The 17,245-nt window shown below is 46.6% G+C and overlaps 1 protein-coding gene across 1 annotated transcript in view; it reads left to right on the plus strand.

Moving 5' to 3' along the window:
- The first annotated feature begins 237 nt into the window (after positions 1-237).
- Positions 238-17,245, plus strand: part of sh3gl2a (SH3 domain containing GRB2 like 2a, endophilin A1) — a 26,946-nt gene continuing 9,938 nt past the window's right edge. The window contains exon 1 of the mRNA XM_062995471.1: positions 238-440. Within this exon, the coding sequence (XP_062851541.1) occupies positions 396-440 (45 nt within the window). The 5' untranslated portion in view covers positions 238-395. The remainder of the gene's footprint in view (positions 441-17,245) is intronic.

A 17,245-nucleotide genomic window follows, 5' to 3' on the forward strand; every position in this document is an offset into this window, starting at 1 on the left:
TAATCCGATAAACCCTGTCCCTGTGTGCACGCGTTACGTAAGCCACGACGTCACAGACATGCAAACCAGCCTATGACGCAGAGGAGGGTACCTCGGGGCGCGCGCTGCGCATGCGCGGGCGGTTCTCCTGCATGACATTGGGCGCTCTGCTGCGGGAGGGAGGTTGGTGTATAAGTGGGCGTGGCCAGTGAACGCTGACGGAGGTTAAACTCAGAATCTCGTCCTGTCCTTCAGCAGCAGCAGCAGCAGCAGCAGCAGCACCGTGGGAATTTACCCTCCATTATCATCCCACTCCAGCCCGGACAGAGAGGTGCAGAGAACACAGAGAACACAGTAAACACAGAGAACACAGTAAACACAGAGAACACAGCAGTGCATCAGTACAGAGCAGCAGGATGTCTGTAGCAGGACTGAAGAAGCAGCTTCATAAAGCTACTCAGGTAAGAAGAGCTGCTGGATTAATGCGCAGTGCTGGATTATAGTCCTGAAGCGCGCAGTGTGTGTGTGTGTGTGTGTGTGTGTGTGTGCGCGCGCGCGCGATGTTTACACTCGTCTGCTTCTGCTCACACACTCTACAGTAGCACAATACACCGATTATTAATCTGTATCGAAATATTACCATCACCTTCTGATATTCTGATAGGATCCTAGATCTCTCATGTGTATTCTCAGGTTGTGTACTATCATATAGGTTGTGTAGTGTGTGTAGTATCATATAGGTTGTGTAGTGTGTGTAGTATCTCAGGTTGTGTACTATCATATAGGTTGTGTAGTGTATAATAATGTGTAGTATCTCAGGTTGTGTAGTGTGTGTAGTATCATATAGGTTGTGTAGTGTGTGTAGTATCTCAGGTTGTGTACTATCATATAGGTTGTGTAGTGTATAATAATGTGTAGTATCTCAGGTTGTGTACTATCATATAGGTTGTGCAGTGTGTGTAGTATCTCAGGTTGTGTACTATCATATAGGTTGTGCAGTGTGTGTAGTATCTCAGGTTGTGTACTATCATATAGGTTGTGTAGTGTATAATAATGTGTAGTATATCAGGTTGTGTACTATCATATAGGTTGTGTAGTGTATAATAATGTGTAGTATATCAGGTTGTGTACTATCATATAGGTTGTGTAGTGTATAATAATGTGTAGTATATCAGGTTGTGTACTATCATATAGGTTGTGTACTATCATATAGGTTGTGTAGTGTATAATAATGTGTAGTATCTCAGGTTGTGTACTATCATATAGGTTGTGTAGTGTGTGTAGTATCATATAGGTTGTGTAGTGTGTGTAGTATCTCAGGTTGTGTACTATCATATAGGTTGTGTAGTGTATAATAATGTGTAGTATCTCAGGTTGTGTACTATCATATAGGTTGTGCAGTGTGTGTAGTATCTCAGGTTGTGTACTATCATATAGGTTGTGTAGTGTATATTAATGTGTAGTATCTCAGGTTGTGTACTATCATATAGGTTGTGTAGTGTATAATAATGTGTAGTATATCAGGTTGTGTACTATCATATAGGTTGTGTACTATCATATAGGTTGTGTAGTGTATAATAATGTGTATTATCTCAGGTTGTGTACTATCATATAGGTTGTGTAGTGTATAAGAATGTGTAGTATCTCAGGTTGTGTACTATCATATAGGTAATGTAGAGTGTGTAGTATCTCAGGTTGTGTACTATCATATAGGTTGTGTAGTGTATATTAATGTGTATTATCTCAGGTTGTGTACTATCATATAGGTTGTGTAGTGTATAATAATGTGTAGTATCTCAGGTTGTGTACTATCATATAGGTTGTGTAGTGTGTGTAGTATCTCAGGTTGTGTACTATCATATAAGTAATGTAGTGTGTGTAGTATCTCAGGTTGTGTACTATCATATAGGTTGTGTAGTGTATAATAATGTGTAGTATCTCAGGTTGTGTACTATCATATAGGTTGTGCAGTGTGTGTAGTATCATATAGGTTGTGTAGTGTGTGTAGTATCTCAGGTTGTGTACTATCATATAGGTTGTGTAGTGTATAATAATGTGTAGTATCTCAGGTTGTGTACTATCATATAGGTTGTGTAGTGTGTGTAGTATCATATAGGTTGTGTAGTGTGTGTAGTATCTCAGGTTGTGTACTATCATATAGGTTGTGTAGTGTATAATAATGTGTAGTATCTCAGGTTGTGTACTATCATATAGGTTGTGCAGTGTGTGTAGTATCTCAGGTTGTGTACTATCATATAGGTTGTGTAGTGTATATTAATGTGTAGTATCTCAGGTTGTGTACTATCATATAGGTTGTGTAGTGTATAATAATGTGTAGTATATCAGGTTGTGTACTATCATATAGGTTGTGTACTATCATATAGGTTGTGTAGTGTATAATAATGTGTATTATCTCAGGTTGTGTACTATCATATAGGTTGTGTAGTGTATAAGAATGTGTAGTATCTCAGGTTGTGTACTATCATATAGGTAATGTAGAGTGTGTAGTATCTCAGGTTGTGTACTATCATATAGGTTGTGTAGTGTATATTAATGTGTATTATCTCAGGTTGTGTACTATCATATAGGTTGTGTAGTGTATAATAATGTGTAGTATCTCAGGTTGTGTACTATCATATAGGTTGTGTAGTGTGTGTAGTATCTCAGGTTGTGTACTATCATATAAGTAATGTAGTGTGTGTAGTATCTCAGGTTGTGTACTATCATATAGGTTGTGTAGTGTATAATAATGTGTAGTATCTCAGGTTGTGTACTATCATATAGGTTGTGTAGTGTATAATAATGTGTAGTATCTCAGGTTGTGTACTATCATATAGGTTGTGTAGTGTATAAGAATGTGTAGTATCTCAGGTTGTGTGCTATCATATAGGTTGTGTAGTGTATAAGAATGTGTAGTATCTCAGGTTGTGTACTATCATATAGGTAATGTAGTGTGTGTAGTATCTCAGGTTGTGTACTGTCATATAGGTTGTGTAGTGTATAATAATGTGTAGTATCTCAGGTTGTGTACTATCATATAGGTAATGTAGTGTGTGTAGTATCTCAGGTTGTGTACTATCATATAGGTTGTGTAGTGTATAATAATGTGTAGTATCTCAGGTTGTGTACTATCATATAGGTTGTGTAGTGTGTAATAATGTGTAGTATCTCAGGCTGTGTAGTATTTCATATTGTGTAGTATCTCATAATGTGTACTGTCATAGGTTGTTTATCTTAGGTATTGCTCAGGTTGTTTACTAGCTCATTATCTCATAAGGTATAGTATCTCAGGTTGTGTAGTATCTCATAATGTGTAGTACCTCAGGTTGTTTAGTATTTCATGTGTAGTATCTCAGGCTGTGTAGTATTTCATGTGTTGTGTCTCAAGTTGTGTAGTGTCTAATGTGTAGTATCTCATATGTAGTATCTCAGTTTGTGTAGTATTTCATGTCTAGTATCTCAGGTATTGGGCAGTATCTCTAGTTGTGTAGTAACGCAGGCTGTGTAATATCTAATGTGTAGTATCTCAGGCTGTGTAGTATCTAATAATGTATAGTATCTCAGGTTATATAGTATCTCATAATGTGTATTATTTTATAATGTGTCGTAGTTCAGGTTGTCTGTTATCTCATATTATCTCACGTTGTTTAGTAGTGTATAATATCTTATGTGTAGTAGCTCATAATGTATAGTATCTCAGATTGTTTTTGTTGTGTACTATCTCAGGTATCAAACCTAGTAATAATAATAATAATAATAAGTTCAACTTATATAGCACCTTTCACCAAGCTCAAGGTCGCTGTACAGTAATAAAAAGTTAAAACAAACGACAACACGCAAAACAAGACAAGGCAAAACAAAACAAAAACAAAAACAAAACAAAAACAGACCGACAGTGAGTAAGGATAGGTTAGAGATATAAGTTCAAGAAGTAGAATGAAAATGTTGTGAGAAGAGATGAGTTTTTAGAGACACCTTGAAAGCAGAAAGAGAAGAAATAGAGCGAAGAGTCGAGGGCAGAGAGTTCCAGAGTGTTGGGGCGGCAACGCTGAAGGATCTGCCGCCCATAGTGGACATCCTAAATCTAGGAACAGAGAGTTGATTCGTGTCTGACGACCTTAGTTTGCGTGATGGTGTGTGATGTGTGAGGAGTTTAGTAAGATAGGCGGGAGCGAGACCATGAAGTGCTTTAAAAGTCAAGACCAGAATTTTATATTTAATGCGCATGGAAATTGGCAGCCAATGTAGTTCTTCCAAAACAGAGGTGATGTGGTCAAACTTTCGGGTAAATGTCAGGACCCGAGCAGCTGCGTTTTGTATGGTTTGCAGGGGACGGAGGGTTTTGGCGGGAAGTCCGTGCAATTAGGAATTGCAGTAGTCCAAGCGGCTGGTGACAAAAACGTGTATCAGTGTTTCCGCCACCTCAAATGAAAGATAGGGACGGAGACGAGGGATATTGCGAAGCTGAAGAAAGGCTGATTTGGAGAGTGATTTCACATGAGGACCGAATGAAAGCAGAGGGTCAAACAGAACACCAAGATTGCGTACACAGCTGGAAGGTGTGATGGAAACATTCCCAATGAGGAGGGGAGAGTTTGTGAAAGAGGAAAGTGAAGTTTTAGTGCCCACGTAAAGAAGCTCAGTCTTAAGGGGATTAAGCAGCAAGAAATTTGAATGCAGCCAGGATTGAAGTTCCTGGATACACGAGGTAAGCGAGGAGGGAGGAAAAGAGATGGATGGTTTGAAGGCAAGGTAGAGTTGGGTATCATCTGCGTAGCAGTGAAAGTTAAGACCGTGTCTGCGTATGATGGAACCAAGTGGAATGATATAAATAATGAAAAGAAGAGGCCCCAGTACAGAGCCTTGCGGTACCCCTTGTTTCACCAAAGCAGTGTCGGAAACGTGATTACCCAAGCGAATGAAGAAATGCCTGTCAGATAGATAGGATTTGAACCAGGAGAGTACAATGCCAGAAATCCCAATATCAGACAGACGAGTCAGAAGGATGTTGTGGTTAACCGTATCGAAAGCAGCAGAGAGATCTAAAAGAAGAAGAGACGAGACAAAACCAGAGTCCGAGGAACGTATTAGATCGTTCAGCACATAGAGTAGAGCAGTCTCAGTGCTGTGTTGGGAACGAAAACCCGACTGGAAAGTTTCAAATAGATTATTTGTGCTCATAAAGTCAAGAAGCTGAGAAGCCACGACTTTTTCGAGAACCTTAGAAAGGAATGGAGGATTCGAGATTGGTCTGAAGTTGTTTAACACAGATCTGTCCAGACCCGGTTTCTTTAGGATGGGAGTGACAGCGGCAGTTTTAAGATCAGAAGGGACGAGGATGTGGCAGATCGAGGAAACTCGCGAAGGACCCTCGGAGCCACACGCTGCGATGACCACTTGGAGCTCTTCTTAGGCCGGCGAACCGTAGACCAGATGACTGGAATAGCCGAGACAGAAGATTGATAGCTGTGAAACAGGGTCGCACGTTGAGAGTGACGCCTCCTGCGGCCGCGATGAATATAGCGTGGGCGCCGTAGAATTCCAATACTACGGCAGAAGCTATAAGTTGCAGAGTCAAGGTGATAGCAGGATCGTAGGTGAAGAAGTTCAGTTGAAGAATAAACATGGAAGTAGCCATCGGAGGAAGCAGCGTAGTTATTGCAGTCTGTAATGCAGTCTGGGATTCCAAGAATTGCAATGGAGTGACCAAACAATGCAAAAACGGAGATGGCGAAGAGCATAAAGCCAGCAGATGGCATAATGCACCATATATGAAAGGTCAGTAGCCAAAATAATAGTCCAGAATCGTATATCAGTGGTCAGTAGCCAATAAGTCACAATAAGGTGATGCAGTTCAGTGTAAAAGTATTTGCCCCCTTCTGTCCTCCAGAATCAGGATGAGGAGAACATGAGGAAACACAGAACAGTGATTTAACCTGGTTTATTACAGGAGAAAGGTTGTGTAACACCTATATCACCACCTCCATCATCACCTCCATCACCACCTCCATCATCACCTCCATCATCACCTCCATCATCACCTCCATCATCACTGTGGATTATAATCACTCCCTTGTGTTTATTTCTGAGGAAGATGAAGAATCTCTGAGAACTTTTCATTCCATTTCAATCTCCTAAAATCTATCAGACCTGTGATGTCACTGTATGGTTTGGACATGACAGAACCTGGCACCACCGGCTACTCACCCTGGCGCAGGAGCTGGAACTGCAGCTACTGTACCAACACTGTTAAAATAAGAAATGGCTCAAGATCCCGGACTTTAATCCACCACCTTACCCACCACCCTACCTGCCACCTTACCCACCACCTTATCCACCACCTTACCTGCCACTTTATCCACCACCTTACCCACCACCTTACCCACCACCCTACCTGCCACTTTATCCACCACCTTACCACCACCTTACCCACCACCTTACCCACCACCCTACCTGCCACTTTATCCACCACCTTACCCACCACCTTACCCACCACCCTACCTGCCACTTTATCCACCACCTTACCCACCACCTTACCCACCACCTTACCCACCACCCTACCTGCCACTTTATCCACCACCTTACCCACCACCTTACCCACCACCTTACCCACCACCCTACCTGCCACTTTATCCACCACCTTACCCACCACCTTACCCACCACCTTACCCACCACCTTACCTGCCACTTTATCCACCACCTTACCCACCACCCTACCTGCCACTTTATCCACCACCTTATCCACCACCTTATCCACCCCCTTACCCACCACCCTACCTGCCACTTTATCCACCACCTTATCCACCACCTTATCCACCACCTTACCTGCCACTTTATCCACCACCTTATCCACCACCTTACCCACCACCCTACCTGCCACCTTATCCACCACCTTATCCACCACCTTACCTGCCACTTTATCCACCACCTTATCCACCACCTTACCCACCACCCTACCTGCCACTTTATCCACCACTTTATCCACCACCTTATCCACCCCCTTACCCACCACCCTACCTGCCACTTTATCCACCACCTTACCACCACCTTACCCACCACCTTACCCACCACCCTACCTGCCACTTTATCCACCACCTTACCCACCACCTTACCCACCACCCTACCTGCCACTTTATCCACCACCTTACCCACCACCTTACCCACCACCCTACCTGCCACTTTATCCACCACCTTACCCACCACCTTACCCACCACCTTACCCACCACCCTACCTGCCACTTTATCCACCACCTTACCCACCACCTTACCCACCACCTTACCCACCACCTTACCTGCCACTTTATCCACCACCTTACCCACCACCCTACCTGCCACTTTATCCACCACCTTATCCACCACCTTATCCACCCCCTTACCCACCACCCTACCTGCCACTTTATCCACCACCTTATCCACCACCTTATCCACCACCTTACCTGCCACTTTATCCACCACCTTATCCACCACCTTATCCACCACCTTACCTGCCACTTTATCCACCACCTTATCCACCACCTTACCCACCACCCTACCTGCCACTTTATCCACCACCTTATCCACCACCTTATCCACCACCTTATCCACCACCTTACCCACCACCCTACCTGCCACTTTATCCACCACTTTATCCACCACCTTATCCACCACCTTATCCACCACCTTATCCACCACCTTATCCACCCCCTTACCCACCACCCTACCTGCCACTTTATCCACCACCTTATCCACCACCTTATCCACCCCCTTACCCACCACCCTACCTGCCACTTTATCCACCACCTTATCCACCACCTTATCCACCACCTTACCTGCCACTTTATCCACCACCTTATCCACCACCTTATCCACCACCTTACCTGCCACTTTATCCACCACCTTATCCACCACCTTACCCACCACCCTACCTGCCACTTTATCCACCACCTTATCCACCACCTTATCCACCACCTTATCCACCACCTTACCCACCACCCTACCTGCCACTTTATCCACCACTTTATCCACCACCTTATCCACCACCTTATCCACCACCTTATCCACCACCTTATCCACCCCCTTACCCACCACCCTACCTGCCACTTTATCCACCACCTTATCCACCACCTTATCCACCACCTTACCTGCCACTTTATCCACCACCTTATCCACCACCTTACCCACCACCCTACCTGCCACTTTATCCACCACCTTATCCACCACCTTATCCACCACCTTACCCACCACCTTACCCACCACCTTACCCACCACCCTACCTGCCACTTTATCCACCACCTTACCCACCACCTTACCCACCACCTTACCCACCACCTTACCTGCCACTTTATCCACCACCTTACCCACCACCCTACCTGCCACTTTATCCACCACCTTATCCACCACCTTACCCACCACCCTACCTGCCACTTTATCCACCACTTTATCCACCACCTTATCCACCATCTTACCCACCACCCTACCTGCCACTTTATCCACCACCTTATCCACCACCTTACCCACCACCCTACCTGCCACTTTATCCACCACTTTATCCACCACCTTATCCACCACCTTATCCACCACCTTACCCACCACCTTATCCACCACCTTATCCACCACCTTACCCACCACCCTACCTGCCACTTTATCCACCACCTTACCACCACCTTACCCACCACCCTACCTGCCACTTTATCCACCACCTTACCACCACCTTACCCACCACCTTACCCACCACCTTATCCACCACCTTACCCACCACCCTACCTGCCACTTTATCCACCACCTTACCACCACCTTACCCACCACCCTACCTGCCACTTTACCCACCACCTTATCCACCACCTTACCCACCACCCTACCTGCCACTTTATCCACCACCTTACCACCACCTTACCCACCACCTTACCCACCACCTTATCCACCACCTTACCCACCACCCTACCTGCCACTTTATCCACCACCTTACCACCACCTTACCCACCACCTTACCACCACCTTACCCACCACCTTACCCACCACCCTACCTGCCACTTTATCCACCACCTTACCACCACCTTACCCACCACCTTACCCACCACCCTACCTGCCACTTTATCCACCACCTTACCACCACCTTACCCACCACCTTACCCACCACCTTATCCACCAACTTATCCACCACCTTACCCACCACCTTACCCACCACCCTACCTGCCACCTTACCCACCACCTTACCTGCCACTTTATCCACCACCTTACCACCACCCTACCTGCCACCTTACCCACCACCTTACCCACCACCCTACCTGCCACTTTATCCACCACCTTACCACCACCTTACCCACCACCTTACCACCACCTTACCACCACCTTACCCACCACCTTACCGCCACCTTACCCACCACCTTACCCACCACCTTACCACCACTTTATCCACCACCTTACCACCACCTTACCCACCACCTTACCCACCACCTTACCGCCACCTTACCCACCACCTTACCACCACCTTACCGCCACCTTACCCACCACCTTACCACCACCTTACCACGACCTTACCCACCACCTTACCGCCACCTTACCCACCACCTTACCACCACCTTACCACCACCTTACCCACCACCTTACCGCCACCTTACCCACCACCTTACCCACCACCTTACCCACCACCTTATCCACCACCTTATCCACCCCCTTACCCACCACCCTACCTGCCACTTTATCCACCACCTTACCACCACCTTACCCACCACCTTACCACCACCTTACCCACCACCCTACCTGCCACTTTATCCACCACCTTACCCACCACCTTACCCACCACCCTACCTGCCACTTTATCCACCACCTTATCCACCACCTTACCACCACCTTACCCACCACCTTATCCACCACCTTACCCACCACCTTACCGCCACCTTACCCACCACCCTACCTGCCACTTTATCCACCACCTTACCCACCACCTTACCACCACCTTACCCACCACCTTACCGCCACCTTACCCACCACCCTACCTGCCACTTTATCCACCACCTTATCCACCACCTTACCACCACCTTACCCACCACCTTATCCACCACCTTACCCACCACCTTACCGCCACCTTACCCACCACCCTACCTGCCACTTTATCCACCACCTTACCCACCACCTTACCACCACCTTACCCACCACCTTACCGCCACCTTACCCACCACCCTACCTGCCACTTTATCCACCACCTTATCCACCACCTTACCCACCACCTTACCACCACCTTACCCACCACCCTACCTGCCACTTTATCCACCACCTTACCCACCACCTTACCCACCACCTTACCACCACCTTACCCACCACCCTACCTGCCACCTTACCCACCACCTTACCCACCACCTTATCCGTCGCTCATCATGGCCATAAATACGTACCGTCGTGCAGACACGGCGTCAGTACAGTAACAGGATGAGCAGTTCAACCTCCAGATCTTCTAATCTCACCCTGATCGACTCCTCACTGCATTCCTGATTCAGTGTGCGTGTGCGTGTGTGTGTGTGTGTGTGAGTGAGTGTGTGCGTGTGTGTGTGTGTGTGTGTGTGTGTGTGTTGATATTTACGGTGTTGAAACCTTGTCCGTAACACCACAGACGACTGATCCTCCCACAGAACACGAGCAGCGCCCGCGCTCATCAGTCATCAGTAGCTCGCTGGTTCAAACCCATCACTGCCAGACTGCCACAGTTGGGCCCCTGAGCAAGGCCCTTACGTCTCAGTTATTTGTGTTGTACTCGGTTGCTTTGGATAAAGCATCCAAATGCAGTGAATGTAAATATACCAGTACTGACAGAATAGAGCCCCGGGCCCCGGGGCCACAATATTTCCTGACCGAATCATCTCCTCTACACTGAAGAAGGTCTAGTACCAGCAGTGCCAGCGAACATGAACACAGTCACCATTAGGACCAGGCACATGGGCACACTGGGCGTAACTTCAGGTGGAATATTGATCAGTGTAATGAGTGTGCAGGACACGGGCCACACCCTCACGATCTCACACATACAAACTGAGACCAAGGATCAAACCCAGGTACTCAGGACCCATGTTGTGGTGCAGCACCCACATCACCAGCCGCTCCACTGTGCCACCGGTTCCCGTCTCACACTAGCTGTTACTTTAGCTGTTAGTGTGGGTGGCACACCCCAAGGACCCGGGTTTGATCCTCACCTCCGCTCACTGTCAGCATTCAGCCTGACCTCACACATGCTCTTTTAACCAAACGGGCACAAATTCCCACACACTCACTCCCAAATCTGCTGGAAGTCTTTACAGAGGAGTGAACCCTGTTATTGTAGTAAAAGGCTTGTGGTCTGGTGTCCACATACTTCTGGCTATACAGTGTATAAGTGTGACCATCACACACACACACACACACACACACCATCACTCTCACACACACACATCACGCACACACACACACACACACACACCATCACTCTTTCTCTTTCTCTCTCACACACACACACACACTATTACTCTCATACACACACACCATTACTCTCTCACTCTCTCTCACACACACCATCACTCTCTCTCACACACATACACACACATACACACTAACACACACACACACACACACACCATCACTCTCTCTCTCACTCTCTAACACACACACACTTTTACTCTCACACACACACCATTACTTTCATACTCTCTCACACACACACTAACACACACACCATCACTCTCTCTCTCACTCTCTAACACACACACTATTACTCTCACACACACACCATTACTTTCATACTCTCTCACACACACACTAACACACACACCATCACTCTCTCTCTCACTCTCTAACACACACACTATTACTCTCACACACACACCATTACTTTCATACTCTCTCACACACACACTAACACACAGACCATCACTCTCTCTCTCACACACACACAAACAGACGCATACACACCATCACTTTCTCTCACACACACACCATCACTCTCTCTCTTTCTCTCTCACGCACACACACACCATCACTTTCTCTCACACACACACACACACACACACACACCATCACTCTCACACACACATCACGCACACACACACCATCACTCTCTCTCTTTCTCTCTCACACACACACACACACACCATCACTCTCACACACAATCACGCACACACACACCATCACTCTCACACACACACATCACGCACACACACACCATCACTCTCACACACACATCACGCACACACACACCATCACGCACACACACACACCATCACTCTCTCTCACACACACACACACACACACAAACAGACGCATACACAACATCACTTTCTCTCTCTCACACACACACACACACACACACACACACACACACACACACACACACAGAGCCCAAAATACGATCACAGAGGGTTGGATGACTCAGATCTGCATTTTGGAACAGATGGTTCCTTAAAGGCACCAGACTCAGCAACACACACTCACACACACACACACACTCACACACACACACTCACACTCACACACACACACACACACACACACACGCACTCACTCACACACACACACACACACACACACACTAACACTAACACACTCACACACACACTCACACACACACACTCACACTCACACACACACACACACACACACACACACGCACTCACTCACACACACACACACACACACACACACACACTAACACTAACACACTCACACACACACTCACAAACTAACACACACACACACTCACACACACAGACACAGACACTAACACACACACTAACACACACACTAACACACACACACACACACACACACACACACACACACTCTCTCTCTCTCTCTCTGGGTGGATGGTAAGGAACAGTGTGTGCTGCAGCTCTGACCCCACTGCAGTACAAACCTCACTCAAACACTTTTGGACCCTCGAGCATCACGTCCTGCACCACCAGCTCCTGTACCAGCTCCTGTATCAGCTCCTTTATCAGCTCCTGTACCAGCTCCTGTACCAGCTTCTGTACCAGCTCCTGTACCAGCTTCTGTACCAGCTCCTGTACCAGCTCCTGTACCAGCTTCTGTACCAGCTCCTGTACCAGCTTCTGTACCAGCTTCTGTACCAGCTCCTGTACCAGCTCCTGTACCAGCTCCTGTATCAGCTCCTTTATCAGCTCCTGTACCAGCTCCTGTACCAGCTTCTGTACCAGCTTCTGTACCAGCTCCTGTACCAGCTTCTGTACCAGCTCCTGTACCAGCTCCTGTACCAGCTCCTGTACCAGCTCCTGTACCAGCTTCTGTACCAGCTTCTGTACCAGCTCCTGTACCAGCTTCTGTACCAGCTCCTGTACCAGCTCCTGTATCAGCTCCTTTATCAGCTCCTGTACCAGCTCCTGTACCAGCTTCTGTACCAGCTTCTGTACCAGCTCCTGTACCAGCTTCTGTACCAGCTCCTGTACCAGCTCCTGTACCAGCTCCTGTACCAGCTCCTGTACCAGCTCCTGTACCAGCTTCTGTATCAGCTCCTGTACCAGCTCCTGTACCAGCTTCTGTACCAGCTCCTGTACCAGTCTCTGCTCCTCCAGAAAGCTTTCTGTTATTAGATTTCAGAACACGACTGTTGGGATTCACTTCCATCCAGTAACAAGAGCATTAGGCTAGACGGTTACTCCATGGAAACAGCATCATGTGACTGAATACACATTACAGACGGACATCCAGTACTGACCACTGCATGCTTCTCACAACACTCTGAAGTGTGTCTGTGGGAATTTGTGCCCGTTCAGTCATAAGATGACAGCATTTGTATGGCTGGGTGCTGACGCTCAGTTGATTCAGTCAACATTCCGGTTCATCCCAGAGCTGCTGAGTGGGGCTGAGGTCAGGCCTCACTGGAGTTTCTTCATGTCTTGCTCGCTCATGCCGGAACAGGAACAAGGACCTTCCCTAAACTGATGGACGTTGAGGTTGATGAATGTTGAGGTAGATCTTGATGGACATTGAGGTTAAGTTTGATAGACGTTGATGTTGATCTTGATAGATGTTGAGGTTGATCTTGAAGGATGTTGAGGTTCAGGTTGATAGATGTTGAGGTCTATCTTGATGGACGCTGAGGTTGATCTTGATGGATGTTGATGTTGAATGTTGATCTTGATGGACATTGAGGTTAAGTTTCATAGACGTTGAGGTTGAACTTGATGTTGATCTTGATGGATGTTGAGGTTGATTTTGGTGGACGTTGGGGTTGATGTTGATGGACGTTAAGGTTGATGGATGTTGGTGGTTGATCTTGATGGATGTTCAGGTTGAGGTAGATCTTGATGAAGGTGGAGGTTAATCTTGATGGAGTTAGTGGTTGATCTATCTTGATGTTGATCTGATGTTGATTTGATGAGATTTGCACCTTTGCACCCTCCACGTTGTGGACGTTCTTCCACCCGTCTCCTTCCGTTCTCCATTGGGCGCCGCCGGTTGTGCGTTAGGCGCCCAGCAAGGTCGATATTCTGATGTTGGGAGCAGAACCCGGCGGTGGTGGAGACTGTCTGTTAGAATTTCATCAGAAGAGCGTTTGTGGGGTCAGATGATGATGTTGGACGAGACTCAGACTGCTGACCTTCCTGCCGTGTCTGTGTGGTCCTGACCTCAGGACAGAGGGGCAGCCACGCTGGAACAGGAACCCTGGTCACCCCTCCTGTACACGCCTGGTGGGGCGTTTTTGGACGTGTGGAGACTTTCGACTGTTTCTTTAAGACGAACCCACAGAGGGGGAGTGTAATAACAGGCTCCTCGCCCCAGTGCATCGTGGGGGAAGAGCGCAGGACATTAATCACGGTCCACAGTGAGTGAGAATCACTGTGATTAATCCTGCAGCTGGACGTCATGAGTCCCCGGACAGACGGCGAGACCAGACTTAGACTCGGTCTTTGTACCGATCATTTTCATTTGGTTGCTTCTATATTTGGGCGTCGCCACAGCGGATCCGCTCCTCCTATCAGACCCGGTTTTTATTGGATGCCCCTTATTGTATCCGGGTTTGGGACCTGCACTGAGAGCGCACCGACACCATTAAGCTCACCTCGCGATAGCCAGGCTGTTCGGCCATAATAATCAGACACAGGTACTCACGTCTGTTTAGACGCTCGCCTGGCTGATAGTACAGAGGTTTAAACACACTGTTATGTGTTGTGCAGCGCCCCCTGTTGGCTACACGTCCTCGGTCCTTGGTCCTCGGTTCCAGTAAAAACTGGTGCAAATGCAGAAAGCTCTTAAGAAGTTGGAACGGAACCGGTTCACCCAGAGATGTTCACAAGTCACAAAATACGAGTCCGAGTCGAGTCACGAGTCAATATAATCTACACAAAACATATATTATAAATGTAGCGTAGAAATAAAGAAATAATCTGTAAGTTCAGATAAAAACAACAACAGATTAGCGAGTGTATTTAGCCGTTTTACTTCGTGTCTTTACTTTCCTCCTCATTGTGTAAATGAATGTAATTTCTGTAACAAGAAGGTTCCAGTTAAAAGCTTCAACTGATACGTTTTGTTTTCATTACAGAACAAAAGCGCTCGATAAATCACGCCACAGCGGCCAAAATCCCAAACACAGCAAAAACAATCATAACCGCTGCTTACCTGAGCTTCTGTTCTTCCAGATGCTATTACATTTATAAGCGTGCGTCCCATTAGGAACAGAATCCGTTATTTTGTAAATGTGCTTATAATTAAAAACCTCCAAACTTTTCCCGATGGTGAAGTAAAACAGGAAGTGGTTAGAAAGCCGATCGAGCGTTTCATTACCACGTCATCTGTGTGACGCATTTCTTACTAACAATTACAATCAGAAGCTCTGATTGGTTCAGAAAGCGTCTTTCAACCATCAGCACCGATTCTGTAGGAGCGTTCCATTCACCCCGGTTGTTCATGAGAAGTGCACTACGTAGGGTATTCCACCATTTTAAGTAGGGAGCGGCGCTTCATCACTACACCGGAAGCTGGCTGGAACATTTACACATTGTGTGTGTTGTGGGTTAAGATGGTCGGAGCGTTATTATTATTATTATTATTATTATTATTATTATTATTATTATTATTATTATTAGAGAGCAGAAAATGACACGATCAGAATGTCAGATCATATATATATATAATTGTCACATGTAACTAATGTTCTTGTTGTGCACGAGTCATTTTTTGCGAGTCACGAGTCGAGTCAGAGTCATTTGAAACGAGTCCAAGTCAAGTCTGAAGTCGCTGTGTGTGCAACTTACGTGCGACTCGGACTCGAGTCCCCGTCTCTGGGTTCACCGGTGCTAGTCTGTGACGGGGCTCGCCAGAGCTCATATACATCCAAACTGGTCATTCAGACTGGTTCTGATGGTTTTATTTCTGTCTATTATGCCTGCAGTGGGCGTCAACAGCTGACCCATGCAGACCCTCGCGTGTAGACTATACAGGTTTTGTTTGGGGGGGGGGGGGGGGGGATTCGGATCCGTGCAGCCCACGGTTACTCTGCGGTTGGTCAGTAGGAGGTTTGTTTACTGATGTGCAGCGTATTCAGCGAACAGGTTGTTCAGGTTCAGAAACGTTTCCAGAGTTTGTGCACCAACATCACCAAAACACACGCCCGTGTTTACTGCTAAACAGAAAGCACGTGTCGTGCTGGGTGTGGCCGTGTGAGGGAGCGAGCGAGTGAAATGTCGACGTTCCGATTCATTCCAGGTGAAGGTGGGGACTGTAGTAAGTGCAGGTCAGTACAGTTCCTCCGGATCGACCTCACCAAACCAAACCAGGTCCTTATGAGCTTCACTTAGTGCATGATGGTACAATCAGGCTGGAACAGGAACAGGACCTTCCCCAAACTACTGCCACATAATGGAAGAATATCTTAGATTTAATAGACAGACGTGATATTTATGGCGGAGTCAAACTTCTGGTCCTGATTCAGTGATGTAATTTAATTTAACATTATTTAATTTACACTAGACGGCCAAAAGTATGTGGACGCCCCTGATAAGTACTGAGTTTATCATCGATAATCAAGTTCAGTGTTTCTGATGCTCTCACTGCTGACAGCTGAATGACAGCAAACATATAAAAAAATATATATATAATCTGACTTTCTAACAACAGTTTGGGGAAGGCCCTTTCCTGTTCTGCATCTACACAGACATGATTGGCTATGGTTTCCTGAGTATGTCTAGGTACACTATATTACCAAAAGTATTCGCTCGTCTGCCTTCACACACATATGTACTTCAGTGAGTCCCATTCTTAATCCAGAGGGTTTAATATGATGTCGGCCACCCTTTGCAGCTATAAC

The sequence above is a fragment of the Trichomycterus rosablanca genome, chromosome 5 (assembly GCF_030014385.1).
Source record: "Trichomycterus rosablanca isolate fTriRos1 chromosome 5, fTriRos1.hap1, whole genome shotgun sequence".
Taxonomy (NCBI): domain Eukaryota; kingdom Metazoa; phylum Chordata; class Actinopteri; order Siluriformes; family Trichomycteridae; genus Trichomycterus; species Trichomycterus rosablanca.